The 23276-nt window shown below is 47.4% G+C and overlaps 1 protein-coding gene across 6 annotated transcripts in view; it reads left to right on the top strand.

Moving 5' to 3' along the window:
- LOC139760067 (uncharacterized) overlaps nt 1–23007 on the top strand; it is a 181638-nt gene extending 158631 nt beyond the window's left edge. For 3 of the 6 annotated variants that reach the window (XM_071682856.1, XM_071682855.1, XM_071682857.1), the window contains 8 exons: nt 7199–7366; nt 7586–7886; nt 17816–18165; nt 18480–18626; nt 19684–19806; nt 20214–20389; nt 21583–21688; nt 21776–23007. In XM_071682856.1, coding sequence (XP_071538957.1) covers nt 18025–18165; nt 18480–18626; nt 19684–19806; nt 20214–20389; nt 21583–21688; nt 21776–22612 — 1530 coding nt within the window. In that variant the 5' untranslated portion in view covers nt 7199–7366; nt 7586–7886; nt 17816–18024 and the 3' untranslated portion in view covers nt 22613–23007. Of the gene's footprint in view, nt 1–7198; nt 7367–7585; nt 7887–8896; nt 12552–17815; nt 18166–18479; nt 18627–19683; nt 19807–20213; nt 20390–21582; nt 21689–21775 lie in introns of those variants that run through there. The other 3 variants (XM_071682858.1, XM_071682861.1, XM_071682860.1) reach the window with 3 other exon arrangements.
- Nucleotides 23008–23276: the final 269 nt, after the last annotated feature.

Here is a 23276-nt window from a genome sequence, read left to right as displayed (position 1 = left end):
GCATTATGGTCTCTGTGGCATTATGGTCTCTGTGGCATTGGAAAACAATAGGAGTAAGATAAGTGTAAATCTTGCCTCATCATCACCACTTCCCTCCGTACACTTTACACTAACACACCCACCACCTAAACATCCCATCACCCTACACCAACATCCTGGCCATACACTAGCACCCCTGCTCCCAGCCATACCGCCACACTGGCTGCACCTGCTGTCCCCCGCGCTAGTCCCCAGACCGTGGGCGCCGCCAGCCTGGAGCCATGGCAGGTGCGTCGTGTAACCTGACCCCCGCCCACCCGTCCTGCTGCTCCCTGCCCCCGCCCACACGCCGCCCACATCCCCGCCCGTTCCTTATCCGCCCACACGCTACCCACACTCCCGCCCTAACCCCGTCTGGTCCTTAGCCTCCCTCCCACACCCGCGCCCTCTCCCTAGGTCATCTGTAGGCGAGTTAGATGGGCGTCACCGCCAGGACGGGACACGAACCCTTCAGAAGCTGTAGGCCAGGCCAGGCAGTGGTGAAGACCTACACACTGTAGGCCAGGCCAAGCACGAGTAACGACATCCTCAATGCAGGCCAGGCCAGGCAGGGGCGAGGAATTCCACACTGCTGTCTAGGTTCCGTCCGCCCCAGCTTGAGTCTGTAGTGTTAGTGGAGTAAGTTGTCCCTACTGCACTGCAGTCTTGCTGTGATCACACCTCGACCACTCCTTCCTCAGGAGCAGAAGATGCTCAGAAAACCGAGCTTTGATTGTCATCGATAATAAATCTTTAAAATGCATTAATAAGGCGGAACTCTGACAATAACGTAAGCAAAATAATGTTGATATTAATTCATTTATATATCTGAAGCCATTTTAAACTGGTACTGTTTGTGTTGCAAGATCTTTTTGCTACAATGTTTTTTTTTAATTGGTCAATCAGTCAACCGAATGTTTCAGCTGCAGCCAAAGACAGATGATTGGTTTGGTTGACGGGAACACGACCTACCTAGAGTAGATTGGCTCAGGATATCTATATGGCCATCCTCCTCCGGATTTAGTGTATGGCTTTCCCCCCATCCAGACCTCATGCATAGCACATGGTTCCCCTCCACCTGGTTATGTGACTCCTGCTGGCAATGTGAGGTACGTGACTCCACTCGCTGACGGAGCACACATGATTTGCAACCTAGGATACGTGACCACTGCAACCATCTTACCTTATATCACCCCCCCCCCCACCCACAGGTGTACCCTCTGGTAAGTACCACATCAGGTTGAGGGTCAGGTCAGGTCAGGTTTGGTCAGGCAGGCTTGGCAACGTCAGGCCAGGTTATGGGTCACACAAGTCCAGGTAGGGATGGGTTTTAGAACTAGTTGTGTCTCGACCACACAACAGTGGCAGCTGGTACAAATGTGTTTCAGTGTTTATTTACCCCAATTGTTCGACATCTCCATTTGTTTATCAAACCCCTAGTAACTGTCTCTCATTGGAGTGGAACTGTTGATAGTATCCATTGTAAACAGTTTAATCAATACTCACATTCTAGAAGAAAAAACAGTTGAAAGTAGAGATATCTTTACACTGATCTAGATAATCCAAGGTGAGAACACCACCTGGCCCTGAGGAGCTGCCAGACAATGTGTTAATCCTAAGCTACATAACAGGTGACTGTAAGCAAACCTGAGGTCGCATCTACTGGCACACCTGCTGCACCCACGTGTGGTCATCCTTTACACCTGCTTGCACCACCACCGCCAGCATCAACATTCACACCACACCTAGCCTTACCACCAGCATCACCAACACACCTGGCTGAGATGAAGTGACACATATGAACACACCTGAGCCCAGGACGTGACATGTGAGCCCAAAATATGACACATGTAGGCCCACTGGAACCCACGACGAGACACGTGTGAGCCACTGGGGTAACATAGGTGGGCCCACTTTAGCCCATGACGTCAGGATCCCCCATAGGAGTGCTCAACCACCTCCTCTTGTTCCATGTTGGTGAATTACCTTATGTAAGGCACAGCTTCTTAACCTTGCCACGACATAGGTCTCTTTCTTTGTCCTTATCTCCGTCCGTTCGTGTGTTTTCTGTCCGGCCTCTTAATGTCAAACTTCGCACCGTCGTGCTCAAGACTCGTACCGTCGTGCTCAGGAGTCGTACCGGCGTGCTCAAGAGTCGTATCGTCGTGCTCAAGACTCGTACCGTCGTGCTCAGGAGTCGTACCGGCGTGCTCAAGAGTCGTATCGTCGTGCTCAAGAGTCGTACCGTCGTGCTCAAGAGTCGTACCGTCGTGCTCAAGAGTCGTATCGTCGTGCTCAAGACTCGTACCGTCGTGCTCAGGAGTCGTACCGGCGTGCTCAAGGGTCAGAAGCGGCGAAGGTCTCGTAAATGTTCCCGTCTCAACGCCGCGCCTTTGTACGCCCGCACGGATCCCAGTCTCCCCACGCCCGCACGGATCCCAGTGTTCCCACGCCCACGCGGATCTCAGCGTTCTCACGCCCGCAAGGATCTCAGTGTTCCCATGCCCGCACGGATCTACCTATGCTCATGCGGGTGTGAACGTCATCATTCTTGAATCGATTAGTTATTTCTTGTTATTTATTGTATTTATGACCTGGGAGTGGCTTTTAGAAACCTGTGTGTGGATGATGAATGTGGGTGTGGATGGTGAGTGTGTATGTGGATGATGCCACAGGAGGCTCCTCCCCACCCACCACTCTCTTTGGTTTATCATCCGGCAGGAACACAGACATTACAAGACACCAGGGAGACAGTATACTGAATCTGATATTCTTATTACAACGAAGGTCTTCAGCCATTATTCCGTCGTGAAAAAACTGATTATACTTATACTGTCATTCTTGAGTAGGTTTACCATGAACCATGAATTTCTTATTCAGTGATAATCAATATCATTAAAGCACTGGTCTAGCCATGTTTGAAATGTACCGACAGTCGTCACTTGGACAGTATCTGATGTTTGTTTATTTCAGTGTTCTCTGACTCGACTGCTGAAGAATTATTTTTCCCAAAGTTTGTATTTCATATCACCTGTAACTTAATACCATTTCTTTGGTCAGTAGTTGTGTATAACTAGAAGAATTCATTGCGAGTTTTATCTTCGGATTTGAGTCGTGTTTTGAAAACTTTTGCTAGACTTCCAGTGATTGTGCTCTCGTGTAGATATCTGGGTTTTGCTTACCGTGTCTTATTTCTAACAGAATGAGGATACAAAGTGCACAAAAGTTGAGTTTCATTACATGTTCATAGTGGAATGATGCGACAGAATCAGTTTAGTTGCTCTTTTTCGTATTCGTTCACGTCGACCTCTTATGGGATATCGATCTTTTATGGGGATATCGACCTCTATTAGGAATGCCGACCACTCTAGTATGGAGGTCCCTTCTCAAGCCGACCCCCTAGCCAGACCCAGCAGGGGTGGTTGTCACACATTGCTAGCGGTCAGGAGGGGAGCCGCTGGGGGGGCGCTGAGGGTCAGATTCGTGTGGGGTAGAGGGTCGGGAGGGCCTGGTCTGGCGTGGGTCATGAAAGAAGAGGAGAGCCAGCTGTGGCCGCGACGGGGCTGGGAACCCCACCACCCCCATGACCCACAACTGGAAACCATTTCATCCGGGTACCCTCGCTACCATCACACCGCCAGCCACCCTGCCTCTCACATGTTCCCGAAACCTAAAACGTGGTTTTTAGGTTTCAAATCAAACCGTTGTTTTTATGTCCAAGAAATGTAGCGATCCCGATGACATTCTTTACCGCCATAACGGAAATATGCCTTGTTGATATTTCGAAATACAGGAGCATTATAAAGACTATTCGTACTTTCTACCATAAATGGCGTTGCCAATGACTATATCAATGTCAGTTACTAGTTAGATAGTTAATTAGTTAGTAATTTACTGACAAAAAGTACAAGCTTTAATACGGGGATTTCATGGTCAAAACTATAGAGTTTGTGTCGTTCCATTTGTAGATATGAATTATTCGTAGATGTAAAGATTTAGTTTAGTATAGTAAATCTTAAGGAAATAAAGTATACATTATCTAGTACTTGTCTGTGATCTTGATTTTTGTTGTTGGTGGAGACGTGTGTGTGTGTGTGTGTGTGTGTGTGTGTGTGTGTGTGTGTGTGTGTGTGTGTGTGTTGGTGGCCATGGGAGAATGTGTTGGGGATGTCTGGCGCCGATGCCTTGGCGCTGTCCCCCTCCATATCTCCTACCCCCTCCCTCTTGCTGATACAGCCTGACGCCCACAACCTTCTGACACTCTCTGATGCTCACTTGATCCCTGGGTCAAGTCAAAGGCCAGAACATCATACCAAAGGAAAGATTTTGCCTTTGTACTTCAGAGTCGCCCCGTCGTGTGGCCGTGCTCAAGGGTCGTTCCGTCGTACTAAACGGTCGTATTTCGTACTTAAAGCGTCAAACATCAGTGTATTTGTATGATATATATATATATATATATATATATATATATATATATATATATATATATATATATATATACATGATTTGTCCTTTCATGTTCTTCCCTCTGAACTCATTCATACCAACCTACTGTGTTTGTATATTGGTTTGTACGTGGACGATGTCTGTTCACACGATGTATGTATAGATTCTTTCACTTGTATTATGAATAGTACAGGTTGTTGTGGTCACAGACTTTTACCCATGAAGAAATAACACTTACAGCTTAATTGTTCCACTGTGGCTAGTGACTTGCCCTGCTATACGTCCTATTCTTGTGTCCACCTAACCCTTAGACGCGCCCTTCACCCAAGCTGTCACTGAAATTCTTTACCTCTGTATAGTCAAAGAAATTAAGATTGAAATCTATGAAGTGTCATTATCGTAATTCCTGGTATTGTACCATTATCAATATCCTTTTGAAACGCAAAGTGAAACTTTGATATTTAGTTGCACTTATATTTTGATGGCCTTCACAACATTGTCGGTACTTTATGTTTGCCTGTTGTGTCTGAAACAAGGATGATCCCAGCTGTGACTCCGCTCTTTCTAGCGGGATGAGGGGTGACTTTACCTCGCCTCTTGGGTAATACCACGCGAGACAACTAAACAATAAGCCCATCTCTGACGCCCCGGGTAAGCCTACTTTATGACACAAAAAAAAAAAAAAACAGAAAGAATCCTGAGGTTGTAAGGTTGGTACCTGCCCCGGTCACCAGCGGCGACTCCAACGACAACCCTTGGGGAACTCGATGTTTGTAACCTGATTAACGTTAGATCACCAACCACCTCCTCCTCCTCCTCCGCCTCCTCCTTACTCCTTCACCCGCTCTCTCAGTACCTGCCACCTACGTCAATCCCCTCGTAATACATCCACGAGTCACCATGAATTCTTCAGACATCCATTTACATAAGACTTCTATTACTTTTTGTCTGTTTGATTTTACCCAGTGTTAATTTCCCACCCTCGCCTTGTTGCATATTGATGCATTTGTTTTAACCACAGGAGTTACGAAGTCAATCTCACCGCCTGCTGGCTCATGTCACATTACAGAAGCTCCACACATGCTTAGTACTCAACAACTCTTGTAAATCGCATTGTCCCGATAAAAACGCGTCCCCTTGGAATCCAGCAAGCGAACCCCTGGTACAGAGTGAAGCCAAGTATCTCTTACGGTTCAATAACCCGAAGATCTCTGTTTTTGTAGCAGGTTCTGGAAAGTATAGTTGCCTCAGTACCCACAGGACCTGGATATCATAGCTGCTCCATTATCTCCAAGTTCTGTATGATACAGCAGTCCCACCACCTTCATGAGGCTGGACACTATAGCTGTCCACGTATCTTCAATAGGCTGTCGTCTTTAACTGCTACTCTTATTTTCTCTGCCTCTGAGCCGGGCTGTGTGTGACTCGAAACTGGCGATAGAATTTCGTTTTAGCTTATGCTGACCTCCGTCTTTGACCGAGGTCAGCGTATTGATGTTTTATTACTGTGTTGTATTAGTGTTGTATCACTGTGTTGTATTACTGTGTTAGTTCCAGTAAATGATCCGCTCCGACACTTGCATGCACACAGTTCCTTCTTTTCTTTATGTGTAACCGACGCCAAACAACACCAGCTGAAATACATACCCATGACAAAAGCATTGCAGCAGTAGTACTAATAGTAGTAGTAGTAACAGTAGCAGTAGCAGTAGTAGTAGTAGTAGTAGTAGTAGTAGTAATAGTAATAGTAGTAGTAGTAGCAGTAATAGTAGTAGTAGTAGTAGTAGTAGTAGTAGTAGTAGTAGTAGTAGTAGTAGTAGTAGCAGCAGCAGCAGCAGTAGTAGTAGTAGTAGTAGTAGTAGTAGTAGTAGTAGTAGTAGTAGTAGTAGTAGTAGCAGCAGTAGTAGTAGTAGTAGTAATAGTAGCTTATTAGTTATATAGTGTACATCATCGTTATAAAACATAAGTTCCAACAACTTTAGTCGCTGTGAGACCACAGACTACAGGTCTGGTCGGTTATCCTACGTCAGCAGCGAGGGAGGCCACCAGGCCTGTATCCTGGGCCTACAAGTGCCAAAGGTTGAGGCATAGCAGGCACCCAGCCTCAAAGGGGCAGGTAGGGGTTGCCAACCATACTCGACGAAATTTTTAGAATCAGTGAAGATGTACAGTGGGTCAGATAGATTCTGGTGATTGCGATATTTATTCCATCAAATGTTACTGTAGAATTATTAGGTATATAGATACGACGAGTGATCCTGGTATCCCCTGTGCCAGGAAAGTATGGTTATGGTGTCCGGCATGGATGGTGGTGAGTGGTGGTGGATCTCTCTCCTGAGTGTGTTGGCGTTGTGATCATGTCAGTGATTGGTGATGTTGGCTATAGTGGTGGTGATGGCGCCGCCAGTCTGGTGTTGTTGGCTATACTGGTGGTGATGGCGCCGGGTTGACTGGTGACAGAGATAAGTCAGGCAGGGTGCAGGAGGGGTGGACCATGGAGGGGTGTCAGGTGTGTGTAAGATGAGCGTCAGCCACCCGCACCGACCGGCCACCCACCCATGGCCGCCCGCCTGCACCACACACCCACCCACGGTCCGCCCGCATGGTGACCGCTGATGCCAGCGATACGGCAGGCGCCGCCCACACACGCCCTCCCTCCCTGCCCGCTGTACTATATAAACTTTTCATCCATTGGTCAAATTCGTTCGATTCACGAGGGTCATTCGTTCATCAGGTACATCAGCACTTGGTCAACTTGACTTTTATCACCACAAGTATGGATAGTGATTACTTACCCTCAGTGCAGAAAAAGTTGCAGTTATGGAAAAAGAGATGATTTTCTTCAGAGGGAAACATAATGATACTGAATACATCTACTGAAAAATGAATCACTCCGACATGGGTCAGTTGACACGTCTTTCCTTTATCTTTGTTTTTCTTGCACTGATGTTCCTGGTATATGATATATTACGATAATATTTAGCCGATAAGTATTTAGAATTTATTTGGATTTAGTTTAAACATTAAAGAATAGGTTAGGTTTGTGTTGGAGTTTTGAATGTATTCGCGAGATGTGTTTCATTTGCGGGGTAGACTGATGTACTACGTCAATTATTTCCAGTGACTCGCCCATCATCGCCTCACAGGATCGTTGGTCAACAGTTATAGCGCGACTGAAACGTGTCAGTTTCATCACCAGGCGGGCGCCCTGTACGTCAGAAATGTTTGTATCTGACAAAATCATTGACTTCTGTTGAGCTAAACCACAGAAGCTCTGGATCACCGAGTGCCACATACTCCCTGACGTTTTATTAACGGCTTTAAACAGATGCTTGCGAGCGTCGCCGCCAAACTCCCACCCCCTGTACAACCACCATGTCAGTACTTCCATGGTGCCTCAACCTTCTGGTCTTCTAAATAAGGTAAGATAAAAATAGTCGTCCATTTTAGCCTAAACCAAACCAAATTTCACCAGGATAGGTTAGACTGATTTAGGCTACGTATGCTTTGATTTGGTTAAATTGGAACATGTTTTGCTGTTCCATGTTGGTCACCATAAACAAAAGAATATATTATTGCCTATGAACAAAAGCCAGATTTGTATATGTAAATCTATATATAAAAACAAGTCAAATGGCTCAACCGTAGATCCCTTGATTTTCTATTTTCAAATCTTTGTATGGTAATGCCATGTTATCGCTGGGGCAGGTGCGTGTGTGAACGATCACATACATCCAGGAATTAGTTAAAGTTCCTCCACCTATGTCAACAATACCGCTGGACATCAAGCTAACCTGAGAGACATTTATTTTCAAGCGAATATTACCTCAGTTTTTGGTATGTGTAAAATTGAAATCCGTTGAGCTGGTAACATAATTGAATTGAAGTGTGTGTATATATACGTTTTAGTCTATTTCCGTTAGTAATATGATCATGAAATCAATAGCCAGTCTGTGATGGTACAGGAGGCAAGCCAACACTTCACGTGGATAACCCCCCCCCTCCCCCCACCTAGCGCGTCAGATCATAAACGTTTAATGTGACATTGAAAAACGTTTGCTTCATGAAAATGATTTGCGAAGGCCACGCACGTATACCACTGAGTTATTGATAGTGATATGTAAATAGACTGTCTATATTTACAGTCCCTGGACCGAGCCTGTGTGAAGAGGGGGCGTCTGTCGTAGGAGGCCAGGGAGGTCAAGAGGAGGTCAAGGGGCGGCACCTGAACTCCGTCAGCCCGCCCACCCACCGACCCCCACAGCTGATCACTTGTCACAACACCTCCTCCCACCCCGCCTGCCGGAGACTGGCCCAAGCCAGCTACTCTCTCTCTCTCTCTCTCTCTCTCTCTCTCTCTCTCTGATCTTTGATTACTGACTTTTTTTTATCAAACTTTATATTCTTTCACACACACACACACACACACACACACACACACACACACACACACTGTTGTCCCAAGTAGATGAATGATTCCGGAAGTTACCCTCAGCCGCCAAGGTTAGCAGGATAGCTAGAGGGTCATGTGTGGTCACAGGTCACCCGGGTGGTGATGGGGAGGAGGTTGAGATTCGGCTTCTGCGGTGGGTGGTGGCACAGAGGTTGTGACAGGTGTGGGTCAGGTCAGGAAGCATCAGGTTCCTCCGGTGCCATGGTAGTGCTATCATGGTATCACGGTAGTGCTATGATGGTATCATGGTAGTGCTATGATGGTATCATCGTAGTGCTGTAATGGTGCTATGATGTAGTCACCGTGATGGTCCCATGATACTTAGAACTGAGGTGGTGTCAGCCAGTAGGGAGGAGGACGTGGTTAGAAGGAAGGTTAACGCGGATGACTACGGTTTTAGTGTGGTTGGCGTTGGTCTTGTTCTGGAGGCTGTTAAGAGTGTTCTGGAGGCTGTTAAGTGTTCTGGAGGCTGTTAAGAGTGTTCTGGAGGGTAAAGGAGTCAGTGAATCTGTTGTCCATTACGGCACCAAGGTTAGGGACGACGACGTACTCCCACCGAGCAACAGCATCCTGCAGGGCGTCGTTTATGAGGATAAGGAAGCACAAGGATCCCATCTTTGCGACCTCTGGGGTGCCACAGGTACATGAAGGATTGGAAATTAGCGACGGACCCTCGGAAGCTGTCTTAACGATCAGCTCTCCCACTTCATGCAGCGAATATGCTGTTCATCTCACAGTAGAACACACAGTCACACTCGTTGTCTATAAGCCAACCAGACCCATCCTGAGCACCAAGTAATGAAGTCGTGTTCCTGTGGTCATGAAGTTAGTGTATATCAACCGTTGGTACGGCCTCGTGAGGTGAGGCCAAGCCCCTCACTACTGGACCTGCAGCGTGTCATTAACCGTGGACACACCTGGCAGCTCGACCAGGGCCCAGGTGGTGTGTGGGGGCCAGTGTGGGAGTGTGTGTGTGTGGGCAGGTGTGGGCGTAGTTGGGGCTTGCCAGGTGCACAGTCTGACGCTGAGGGTGAGAGAGTATGTGAAGGGTGCGTGGGCGATAGGTGCTGGGGTGTGTCGGGAGGCGTAGGTTATGGAGAGTGTGTAAGACGCTGTTGGTTATTTGGTGTTTGACTTTTGCGGTAAAAGCGGCGAGTTTATTGTTCACTCGTCCCCATCCTGTGAGCGGTGATGCAAGAGAGGATACAGAGTGCCTCAGTGACTAAATTACAAGTCATATGATAAATGATTGTATGATTTTGTACTTCATCAGTCATCTGCATATTGAGCCTAACATGTGAGGGAATCCAAAGAACCTGATGATTAAATTCATCATGAGTGATTTTTGCTATACTTGTGTCGTGCTTCAGACACAAGCATATTACAGTCATGCTGATGAAGCTTAATGCAGGTGATGAGGGAAGAGTTTCACTAACATCCACACCATCTCTTCTGGAGAATAGCAAAATTTAGGGCAATGAGAATATCACACAATTGAGCTTGAAGTGTGGATATTATTGATCGTGACAATCTTGCCTCCGCCTACCCTACATGTGTGCCCTAAACCCATGCCATCAATGAAATGCTTCGTCTGTGTATATCTAGACAACTAATATCTTGATACTAAGAAAACATCCGCAGTCTAGACCACCGTCAGCAGCGGTGTGTGCGACAACTCATGACAGATTATTATCGATAATGACGATGTTAGTGTGACTACAGTCGTCTTATATGATTCTCGTCCTCAGCCCAGGTTGCGTACTACACTAAGGCTTTGGATAGAGGAAAATTTAGCGTGGCTGATTCAGGTTATAGCGAGGTTGGTGTAGGGTGTAGCGAAGCTGTGTAGGGTGTAGCGAGGCTGGTGTAGGGTGATGGTGACCGTGTGTTCCAGCTTGTCAAACTGATACTCGTGGGACGGGATACAGGACCCCTGCCTACCCATCCCAGGCAGGCCCTTGAGATTACCTACACCCCAACACACGTTTACACACTCTTAATCCCTACTACTCCTATACTCTGACTGACTTTATACTCCAACACACCAATTCCTAACCCCAAACCTCTACTTCAATGGGCCTTCAACATGTACCTCTATATAAGGACAACACCTGCGTTTGAACGCCCACATATGCCTCCATTTAAACCTATATCCATAAACGCGTATGTTCATATTCATGTGTTTACACCACTTGTACTGCCTAACGAGGTCAGAATCATAAAACGTATACGCTTAAGATCATTTTAGAACAAAAGTTCACTCAGGAAAACATGTGGGATTCAGATGTGACAACTGAGTCCTAAAGAGTATTACATAAGACAGGACTGACCCAGGCATGAGAAACATTGTGATTCACACACACACACACACACACACACACACACACAGGAAGGTGTATAACCCCAGCATCAGGCGAGGGGTGTTCATATAAAGCATACTCGGTTGTACCGTCGGGCGCCAGGCCAGCAGTTCCTCCTGTACTCAGGTGTTTCAGAGGAAAAACCACCGATGCCCAACTCAGTGTTTAGCCTGTACGTGCCAGGATGAAAGAGAAAATGTCACGGTATTCATAAATGGATTCTAAAGTCTTATAAAAACTAAGGATTCTTTACATCCTGCATATGGCAGCAATGATTCCGGCATACAGGAATAGAAGGGACTTCAAGTTATATCTTGGAGCTTCTGGTGTTGCAAACTGAAGCTTTCCCATTTCACCAAATTATAATGCATCTAAAAAAGAACTCTGTGAAATCTGAGTTCGACTCACGAGTCTGGTAATAAAACACGAGAGGCAGCCATGTCCTGGTGTCGTCCGGGACCCCAGGAACCCTTTCCTCAATTATGAAGACATGTGGTGAGCAGGAGCCCGGGGTTCCCAGGACGAGCGGGGAGGGTCCTGCGTGGGAGCCGCACCTCCTACCACCTGGCCTCACATTCCCCACATGTCCTGCACCCAGCTACTCTCATAGTTCCTCTCCTCCCCTAAGCTGGGACACCTACCTTCAAATGAGTTTTTATTCACCCCACGCACCACCTTTCCACCAGGGATCACCACCATCTCCACCAAAGACCCCCAACAAACTCTTCAGACGTCCCTACCGCTTCTTCAACACAGTTCTCCAACACCCATCTCAAAAATTCCCTCTACCTCTCTCACATGTACCCCTAGCTTCTCCCACATGTTGCCACCACCTCCCCCAACCTGAGCCACATTCCTCAGTCGTCCCCAGCTGTTTGCAGTGCCTCCTCGAGCATCTATATTACCCCACACGCACCTACACCGCCTCCCGGAGACGTCTCCACTGGTCCTGAGCTGCTCCCACATGTCTCCTTCAAGTCCCCGTCTCTCTTACATCCCCGCCGCAACCCTACAACTCTCCCACCCAAGGTTTCTCTGGTCAGGTCGTAAATCCTGGGATTTCTCTGATCTGGCGCGATGCAGACTGAGGGAAAGGCTCGTCCAGTTTGTCTTAGAACCTTCGCTTCCATTACAACGTACCAGCATATGACCCCAAGACACTCCCATGACTGTCTGGCAGGATCTGCCATCATTCTCTTGACCACGGAAAGAAAAAACTATAATTGCTGCCTGAGCGTGAGGACTGTGCCACGGCTGTTATGGAAGTTGTTCAGGTAACCATAACAGTGAAATGATATAATCATAACATGACCTCCTCTCTCACTTCCATTTCCTTCGTTTCGGAAAAAGAAAGAGTGGAACATGGAAGTTTATCTTATACCACCGCCAGTACTGCCGTTCATTTCTGACGGCACAAGAACCCTCTGGGTCCATGGACCCGCTCCTGCCCACCTGTCACCCTCATATGTCAATGTCCTGTACCCTCTGTACTCTGTAATTGCTTCTACCTACCCTTAGACGTGTACCCTTTACCCATGCAATCACTGAATTGTTTTGTTTATGTATAATTAGATAAAAAACGACTTTATAACCAAAAGTTTACTTACTTTTTTGTAAAAAGCATATATATATATATATTTTTAAGGGTGGTCTTCCTTTTCTTATTGCATCAGACTGAGTGACGTTTGTCACCAGTGGAGCTGTAACCATCAGGGGCCAGTGTAGGAAAATGCTTTACATCCGCGACACCAGAACCAAACATGACCATGCAAGACACCACTGAGGGTTCACGAGTGGAGAATTTATATATTTTGTGAAGGTTCGTAGGTTGGGGTCTGGCGGGGAGGCAAGAGTGGGTGCAGGTGGGTATAGATGGGTATAAGTGGATGTGGGAGGGAATGGGTATACAGGTGGGAATGTGAGTATAAGTGGATGGGGATGGGAGAGACCCTGGATGCAAGTGTTAGGCGCCATGCGACGGCTGGCTCACACCATAGGGTAGCTTGGGGTCATGACCCGAGGTCACTTTGGTCATCCTTAGTCAACAGTGTATCACAAACTCTAGCTATCGTGTTTCCAGGCTTGTTTTGATGTCTAAGGCTCTTAACATCGTGCCTCCAAAGTACAACTTAGTCCCTAACCGACCCACATGATATCCTTGGGACTGGAAGCGACCGACCCTTAAGCATTAACGAAAGTGTGTGTATCTATAAATGGGTCAACCAGATACCACTTCTACCTGTATTTCTACAGTTCACTTCCAAAGTTCATTTTTCTTAGACTTCAGTTTTAGATCGACTTCAACTTGAGTCTGTAAGCTAAAAGCAAACTTGTTCCTTCACGTTTTATGAGAACGAGTCTTACGGCCGCTGTCGTCCCCCTGGGCATGTGAACGTATCTTACATGTCACACAGAAACCATGTGTTACTGCACGAAGACATGTGTCCCCGACTCTTACTGTGTAGCTCCTCCACCTGCCTGTCGTAAATAACCACCAACCAACCGACGAAGGGACGGAGCGCCTGTGTGTGTGATTATTATAATGAGCCTCGCGCTGCACAGGTGCGCGTTTCCAGCACCTGCAGCCTGACTCACTGCTGTAGGACACAACACCCCGGCCTCACCCAAGGCCAAACACCTGTGTAAGAGTAGGATAATTAGTGCCCATCCTTACCCTTCCTACCTCGGTCGGTCATTACTGTAGGTGTTAGGTCATCACCCCAGCCACGGGGAGGATCCTGTCCAGACAGGTGCGCTGAAGGGACGAGAGATCCTTCCCCGGTCACCTTACCAAGAGGACCCATGGGACTTGTGGACATAATCCTTCAACACTGAGACCAAAGACTGAGACGCCTTATTTTCCGTTTGGTATATAAGAGAATCTTTCGACCTGACCGTCTGTACTGACTTCCTCAGAATGCCCGTTTAACCTTATACTGAGCACCAGACCTGGCCACCAGTGTGGTACGCTGCAATACATTACATTCTTCAGGAAGCCTTACGTCACAGCCTCCCGTGGGCGGCAGGACAGGCCACCTGCTGATAACCCTACTTGTTTATCTGGAGACAACTCCAGATAAACTTTACTCGATGGATCACAACCATAAAGTAATCCTTTATGGAACGTAAAGTACGTCAAGTGACCACCACAACGCATCCTCTCTGTGGAAGTGTTCATAGATCAACTTTTACCCTGAACCTCCGAGAGAGAGAGAGAGAGAGAGAGAGAGAGAGAGAGAGAGAGAGAGAGATTGTGCCCTCCTCCTCCTCCTCCTCCAGGAGAGAGGGCGTGTGTGTGTGTGTGAATGTGATTGACGTGGTAGCATTCCCCATGAGGGCACCTGGGGTCCGCCACAGGTGGGCTGAGCCAGGTGCTGACCACCGCTGGCGGCAACACACACACACACAGGTAATGGAGTGGTGGGATAGACTTTGCATGATGAGTTTTATTTTAGTTTTTTGGAAACAAAAGAAATACTTCAGACATCCGCGTGAACTCGACTCATCATAGTGGAACAGTAGGAACGTACTGATGGAATGATCCACTCGGAATGAAGTAGTCCACAAGGAACGTAATAGTGGAAAGATCCACTGGGAATGAAGTGGTCCAGAAGGAACGTACTGGTGGTGTGGCCCCACAAAGAACGTATTAGTGCAAAGGCTCAGTTGAAACCTAGTGATGGTGGGATGGTCCACTAGGATCCAGGATCGCATCATCGTGCTCAAGGATCGTACCGTCGTGCTCGATTTGAAAACCATTTACTAGTTACTTTTTTCACTGCCCCGTCGTGTCGACCGTGTCTTCCATGAACACCCGTAACGAACCGGTGCACCAGCATCTCCTCGTTCCCCCATCCCCCACCGACTCCTTGCCTACATCATACGAGCCAGCTACACCTTCACCTGACCGCTAAGGTGGCCCATGGGTGGGTCCAGGTGGCCTAGGGGTACGTACAAGTGGGACGGCTGCTGGGGTCTGGTCCAGTAGAGCAGGTGTGAAGCAGATGCCGCAAGGAACAAGGAATGTTGTAATGGTTGTTTATCTGACCAGGGACGACCAATGCAGCCCCCCCCCCCCCGTCTCTCTCTCTCTCTCTCTCTCTCTCTCTCTCTCTCTCTCTCTCTCTCTCTCTCTCTCTCGTCCAGGTGGTTCTGTAGTTACAACAAGGCTAGAGATAACATCCAGGGTCATTAAGGGAAAATTACTTAGCAAAAATAAAGACCTTTACCCGCCAGTGAAGCCATGTCGCAACTGTCCTTCATTACCCCACGAAAGAGGTAAGGACTCACCTGCGACGCTAGCAGGGAACTAAGGCTCCCAGAACCTACTGGGTCGCGGACGACAACCGCCGCTTGTGACCTTTGCTGTCGACGCGGCAGATGATTCTAAATGATCCGTCAATCACGGACTCACTGATTTCAACCACGTATTTTGATCGACTTAAAGTGAGTGATTTACTACCAGTCCTTCCCCACAGTAGTCCTCAGTACCACCTCCCTCCCAGAGTGGTTCCCAGTTCGTGCTGGGTGGCGTCCTTCTGAGGCCTCCCTCGCTACGTCGCCAATCCCAGATACCTAACGGGTCGTCAGGCGGGCAGCCTGGGTAGCCACGTTTCCTGTTCTACACTGTGTGATGTTCAGCGAGGGAGGCACGGCACGGCACGCCTCTGCTCTTCCTCCTCCTGTGGTCACACTCTTCCTTCCCTTCTCCATGATTTATCTCACTCTACCTTTTCATTCTTAACCTTCATTCTTCCCACTTGCTCTCCTCCTCTTTCCAACTCCTCCTCCAGACATGTTCAGACTCACATCAAACCACTCATGCTGTGCTAGACCTCACAGCAGCAGGACTTGCCCGCCTAACATATACACACCTTTGGTCTTACACCGCCACGCCTGATCTCCAGGGTGTAACGTAACGTGACTCACGTTACGTGCAAGTGTAAATATAGGGAAATGTGACAGGGTGCAGAGGAGCACTGTGTAGGTGGAATACATGCCAAAAAGATATAGATGATTGGAAAGAATGTTCATGCCCGACCAAACGAACTAAGAAAGATACATGGGACGAGTACAGAAATATACAAAATGAATGTGAGAAATTGTCGAGAAGAGTTCCAGAGGAGCCCAGGATTTATATTTGTTATGTCTGTAGTGGCGGAAAGAAACAGTATTGTCAGTCATGCAGGACGTGCGGTGAGCGCTACGTGCGATCACCACCTGTTGGGAAAATCTCGTCGTGGATATATGAAGGTATTCTGACCAACAGGTGGGGGTCTCCTGGCTGCATTCCTTGGCCAGGCTGTCACCTCAACTCCCGTCAGGTGAAGGTGTCAGGTGTCTGGGGTCGGTGGGCTCCCACGGGCTCAGGTGTCGTGCAGGTGAAGCGGCGCCCGCCAGGTGCCAGTGCTCCGGGGGTGTGGGATGAAAGTAGGGGCTTAAGACAAAATGGATTAACGGAATAAAAAAGGTAGTAGGATGTACATGATGAACATAAGAGGAGAGAAGAGTGAGGAGAGTTTCGTAGGAGACTGCAAATCCAGGACGGAAGGATGTCAAGAAAAAGAAGTCGACTGGTAGGAGAGTCTCCGTAGGGAGGAGGAGGATTGCACGAAGCACTGCGGATCCTTGTAGGGCGAGGGGGTTGTAGGAGCAACGCTCATGTTTGGCGAAGAATTTTGTGTCTCAGAGAAAAACTGAGTTTATAAATCTGAGATATATTGTTTTCATTCGTGATCACAGTTATGCATAGTTCATGGACGTCTGGTGAACGTTGTAACGGTCAGACAGTTGCTATAAACCACGAGATAAGGCGGGACTTTTTTTTTCGTGTTCCTTCCACAAATTGGATTCAGTTATTCCTCACAATTTATCCCGTTCAAAGCCAACCATCACAAGACAGAAGAAGACGCTGGTCACTCTTGGGTTTCACGATATAGCCAGATAACTGTAGATTTTATTCTCAAAATAAATCATATATTTGATATAGTGATCAAAAACATCCGTCACCTTTGATTTATGATACCGATCTGACATACAAATGTTTAGTGACATTGATCAGTGTGAGTTTGTGTGACATGAGGGCGGAAATGTTTGCTGTGTGAAGCAGGAGGATTTCTCCTTGTTCAACAGGAACTCCGCCCACGCCCCTGGGGGTCTCTGCCCACCCAGCAGGACCGCGGTATCAGGCAGGAGGACGGGCCAGGCTAGGCCAGGCCAGGCTGTGAACTGACGCAGCCGCCTTCCCGCCTTAACTGTGCTATGCAGCATCGTCAGGAGCGATATTGATTAACCTCATGGGCACTACAGCACGATGAGAGCACGACCCTAGTGAATGAGAGCACAACCCTAGTGGATGAGAGTCCTGTTATTTTCTTTTTTCCTTTTCTCCTAGATAGTCTTTTGTGGGCAATACGAGGTGAAAATTCCATAACTTTAACCAAGACGTTCGCATATGACGCTAACAGTTACCTAAAATGTTATCATGTCAAACATGATTCGGATCCACCACTAGTAAGAACCTTATTTTTCTCTTCAGGAAGTTGTTGAAGAAGGGCATCGCTGCAGTACCTGGCTATCCTAAGCGCCCTCGCTCATATCCCCTACATGGGAGGACCCAGCAGGGATAACAATATTACCCGGGTCCCCTAGACGCCTTCTCTCTCCAGCACCACATAGGACAACCCGCCCCTCCTTCGTCAGCTTGGAGACACGTTCAACCCCGAAGTCCGATTAGCCCAGAAGGTCATGTCTGAGGAGGCCGAGTCTCTTCAGGAAGGTTCATTGCCGTTGGAAGATGTGGTGCCGCGATGCCGTGTGGCTGCTGTGGTACCTGCTGCCGGCTGCGGGAAGAGGATGGCGCACTCTACACCCAAGCAGTACCTGACGGTGAGTTCAAGGTTCCGACGCTGCTCACAAGACCGTCTTTTTTTCTCATGAAAACCTCTGTAACTGGAGTCTGTTCATAAATCTAAGCAAGAAGGTTAGGATATGAAAGTATTGATACAGTTTAGATGATAATGTTTTGATCCATGTTCATGTTGAGAATGTGAAGAACCTTCGTTAGCCTTTACAAGTTCGTGACACTCAATGATCAGGGTGCGTTACCTGAGGCCAAGTGGGCGGAGGGGTATACGTCCCGCAACTCGATGTTTTTGGCGTATACTGCCATACATGACGTGTTTTTGTGTGTCTATGTGTAGGTGTCCGGGCAGCCGCTGGTGGTGCACTGCCTGAGGGCGCTGCAGGAGACGCCGTGGGTGCAACGGGTGGTAGTGGTGGCTGAGGACTTGACGAGGATGCAGGGCGTCGTCACCCAAGCCCACCTTTCCAAGGTCACCGTCGTCCAGGTGAGATCAAGCGATGAGTAGGTCACAGGTCAAGTGTGGTGCTATTCAAGTGTGGACACAGGTCGAGTGTGGTAGAGTCTTACAGAAAAGTAGGAAGAACAAGAGGTGTGACCCATAGAAAAGTGAGCCCTGAGGGAAGTGTGACAGGTAGCGTGAATAAAGTATGAAATGCAGTGGAAGTCAAGTGTGAAAGTGCTGTGGAGATTGTGTGGTTGCAAGAGAGAGATAAAGAGTGAGGACATTTAGTTGGCACATGAGGATGGCATCCTGGCGCCCAGTCTTTGAGTAAAGTTAGTCAGGTTTACAGATGACAGAGAGAGGCCAATCACCCTGCTCCCACCTGTGACGTCAACATGTTTACTTTGTATTTGCTGATAGACCTTAACTCTTTGAGCACAACGATGGTGCAGCACTTGGGTACAGTAGTCTGACCTTCGAAGGCCATGTCAAAAGCCAGGCCATCATACAAAGGGTCGTAATGTCGTGTTCAAGGGTTGTATTCTTGTGCTCAAGGGGTTAACTATTAACTGCCTTTCTTATCAAGAAATGATATCCCTGACCCCAGCCTCCTGTTCGTTAACTCTGAGGAAAAACATTTATGGAGTACCTGCAGTAATAGAAGCAAGCATTATACCATCATTCAATTTGCAATGTTTAGAGAGAAAAGTGGTGAACTGAGAGGTACTTCGTCAGTAGTCAGCACATCCTGACGTTATGGTCGCTGGCGATCCATAGAACGAGGCTGACTGAAACGCACCTCTAGCCCTAAATAGCAATACACAAACATAGCTCATGCTCTGCCTCTTGCACCTTGATGTGTGGATAGTCTATTTCTTTCTTTAATAGTGTAGTGACTCTTCTATGTAGATGATACACAGGCCCACTGAGAGTAGACTGGCGACGATATTCACTAGCTTATGTGTGTCCTCCGATGTCCTGGTGATGTCAGACGAGTAGAACAGAGGTGAAGGGTGGCCAGTTTTCATGCACAGCCTCGCTAGGACTCATTTATACGTTTCTGTCTGAATCCCTATGTATCTCGTGGTGTCCCTGGCAGGGAGGACGCAGCCGTCACCGGTCCATCAGTGTGGGAGTGGAGGCCCTCGCCCAGGACCCGCCTGACGTGGTGCTCGTCCATGATGGTGTCCGGCCGCTCTTGCCTCCTGACATCTTGGCTCAGGTGCGTCTCGTGTGATGGAGGATGCTTTCAGGGTGTTTATTAGGAGGTGCGTATGGGTTTGTGGGTATTGTGTATTAAGTGAAGTGTCTGTGCATATGTGAAAAAATCGTGAGGGTGTTTGTACGTGTGTTAGTGTGGAGGTGTTTTTGTGTCAAATGGTGTGGGTGTAAAAGTGTTGAGGATTGTGTGGATTTTTCTGGTGGATATCATCTGTTTGTGGATGTAGGAAAATAACGAAATGTTATTCCATCTGTGTGGGTGAGATGGGAGGGGTTTGTGAAGGTGCTTGTCTATGTATGTTCATGACTAATGTTTTCTGGATCTGGACCATAATCGCTAAATATGAGTGTATGTAACTCTATGCCATATGTCTTGTAACCTAACCATCGGCGGCGCCCCTGTCACAGGTTGTGGTGTGGGCAGAGCGTTGCGGGGCAGCTGGGGCGGTAAGGCCTCTTATTTCCACAGTACTCAGGCCGGACCATCAGGGCCTTTTGCAGAAGAGCCTCGTCAGGAGTGACTACCGCAACTCGGAGATGCCGCAGGCCTTCCGGTATGCCGTGCTCAGGGACGCCTACCGCAGGTTAGTTAGTTCCATCACAGTACTTACCACCTCACATGTCATGTCGTGGGCAAGACATTCCAGGCACACAACAGCCTGGAGTGTAAAGAGTTACGCAAACGTTGGTGAACTTCAGGTAAGTTACAGAAGTAGGATGATGGCCCACAGTACACAGATACACATATTACAGGTTGGGCATATGTATCAATAGAGCACATAGGCAATATAATGATACATGAGTTAGGATACAGAGGTGGCCCTACAGTCTTAATTATTCGATACAGATATGCAAGTCCATTGTTAGTCAGGAGTGCTTGGGTGGAGGGTACCTGGAATTGAGGGGTGCGGAGGGAATCAAATATGAAAGTGATCATGGAAGAAAGGATGGTCGGTATGTAAATGAGAAAGATCAGGACCTAACACAGAGAATGAAAAGGAAAAACACATTCACTTGAGAATCATATTTCAGAAGTATAGAAATATAAAAATTAAAGAAATGGAAAGTAATAAGCAAATAACATCAGAACATGATTCACATGATTAACAAATTATTAGCCACTGTGGGGACATTTGTAGACAAATTGACATACTTTATGCGGAAACCTTTCGAAATCTGTTTATGTTGCTTTAAAACGCAAGATTCCTGGAGGTTTTACATAATGTTCTTGGTAGGTGAATATCATTTTATCTAAAACGAAATATACAGCATCTTAAAGAGCGACATGAAGAATGAATACTTCCATCAATATCAGTGTTAACTCCTTCAGCACAGCAGTAAGGTTTCTGGGTATGACGGCTTGAACCTTTGACCTCGTCCTTACGGGTAAGGTCAAAGTCTAGGCCGTCATATGCAAGGGTCGTACCGTCGTGGTCAAGGGGTTAAACGTGATATTCAAGAGCGATCACTGGGAGTAGTGCAAGGAGTCACGGTTGGCAGTGTGGCTTCTGTTGTAAAGTTATGAAGCTGTGACCACGGCAACACTGGACCCCGTGCAGTAGAGGCAGCATCTTCATAACTTTACCTTCTGTCATTTCCGTATTTGATTCATCATCGTCACGGGGGTGTACACGACATGGCAGGAGATAGTGTAAGGGTTGACAATGGCTGTGCTGCATGTACACATACTTCCAGTTTTCTGTGAAACTGTACATTCACTTTTTTTACTGACAGAAAACATGAGTTGTAACCCTAGCTTTCGCCTGTGTCCGTGCAGGTGTAGTGAAGCGGAGTTGGATCACGGAACAGAGTGCCTGGCACTAGCGTTGCATTACGCCGGCGTCAGAGCTAAGCTGGTACTAGGACCTCCACATCTATGGAAGGTAGGTCCAGGACCCTGCACTCTCTGAAGTATTTTGACTATCATACTGTGACGAAGTTGCTTCCTTTCTCTCTTTCTCTATCTACAGGTGACAGAAGAGCGGGACCTGGTGGTAGCGCGCGCCCTATTGCCGCGGTACATCCGTCGTATTGCTGTCATCTGCCGTGCCCTCTCCTCGTCCTCCTCAAGCCAAGAGGTTCGGCCGCTACAACGTGTTGAAGGTGTGGTGGAAGGTTCGAGCCATAACAGTTCTCAAGTTGCTAGTGATGAAGACATCAAGAGTTGCCATCTCTTGGGGTCTCACGTCCCTACCCCGCCTGTTGAGGGACAGAAAGGATTATATTTTAGAAAGACAACTGCAGACCCTCACGCTAGGAGGGTCCCTCTCACGTGTGACAGTGAGTGTGTACTTGTTTTCACAGCCCTGGAAAGTACGCTCAGAACTAGTTCTCGAAATGTCTACCTTTCAAGTGACTCCGATATTACCTCAACAGCGCCAGGTTCTTGTGTGATGGTTATAGCCAACCTGGACACTGTGATGGTCTTCCAAGAATGTCTTCAGGAAGTCGCTAGGGGAATCGACCATAGCGTTTGTACAGTGATTCTTATCTTCACATTAAAGAGTGAGGATTGTGATGTGACTGTAGCACACTTAACGCTGCTTCAGCATCAACTGAGAGACGTGTTTAGTAAACATTCTGCCAATGTTACTGTTCTCTTACGCTCTTCCAGCAGAACCTCCTTGATGCAGTCGAGCTGCCAGGGGGAAAAGTATAATTCTTACACCGAAAAATCTCCCACTTCAGTATCTCCAAGTCCTGCCTCTGGTTCTACAGGGGACGAGAACTGCCGCCTTGGTGACTTGGTTCAGACACTGCTGGACCAGACCACTGGCTGCTTCCACGGGCAGGTCTTGGTCCTGTAGAGGTCACCGAAACAATACAGAAGAATATTAAGTAAACTTCCATTAGCACAGTAGCACGACTCTTAGGTATTATGGCATGACCTTTGACCCGACCTTTAGGGGTTCAGGTTATAGGTTACATCATTATACCCAAGGGTCATACCGGCGTGCTCAAGCAGTTAACTATAAACGGTTCCATCGTTAAAAAGACATAAAACGTCCCACCGAAACTTTGCAGTGTAATACAGACAGTGAATAGGCTTTGGGATATAGGATTTCATGGAAACAATATTTAGAGTATTCTTAGATATGACTATTGTTGTTGAAAATTGTCTTCACAAATTCGTTCATTACTTATGAACGTAAGAGAATACACCTTTTGTATGGATCTTATAATACATTTTATGATGATTTCACCAGAACATTCACTTCCAACCCTTTTCTTAGATTTAGCGATTCAGAATGTGATGTTGATGACGTCACACTCTTTACAAGTTTAATGAATCGTCTTCACATCTTTGACGTCAAGAGTTGAGGTGGGTGAGCGGGGACATTGTCCCTTCTGCCCCACAGTGGAACGGTCAGCTGGGACAACATAGAAACTCCCGTAGGGATGGCAAAGAGAATGTCCCCTGGAGCCGCCCTGGACGCGATAGTGAGCGTGCGTGCTGAGATGAGGATCAGA

This window comes from Panulirus ornatus, chromosome 35 (assembly GCF_036320965.1).
Source record: "Panulirus ornatus isolate Po-2019 chromosome 35, ASM3632096v1, whole genome shotgun sequence".
Classification (NCBI taxonomy): Eukaryota; Metazoa; Arthropoda; class Malacostraca; order Decapoda; family Palinuridae; genus Panulirus; species Panulirus ornatus.
The sequence above is the reverse complement of the archived record's forward strand: the minus strand, read 5'-3'. Positions and strand labels throughout refer to the sequence as shown.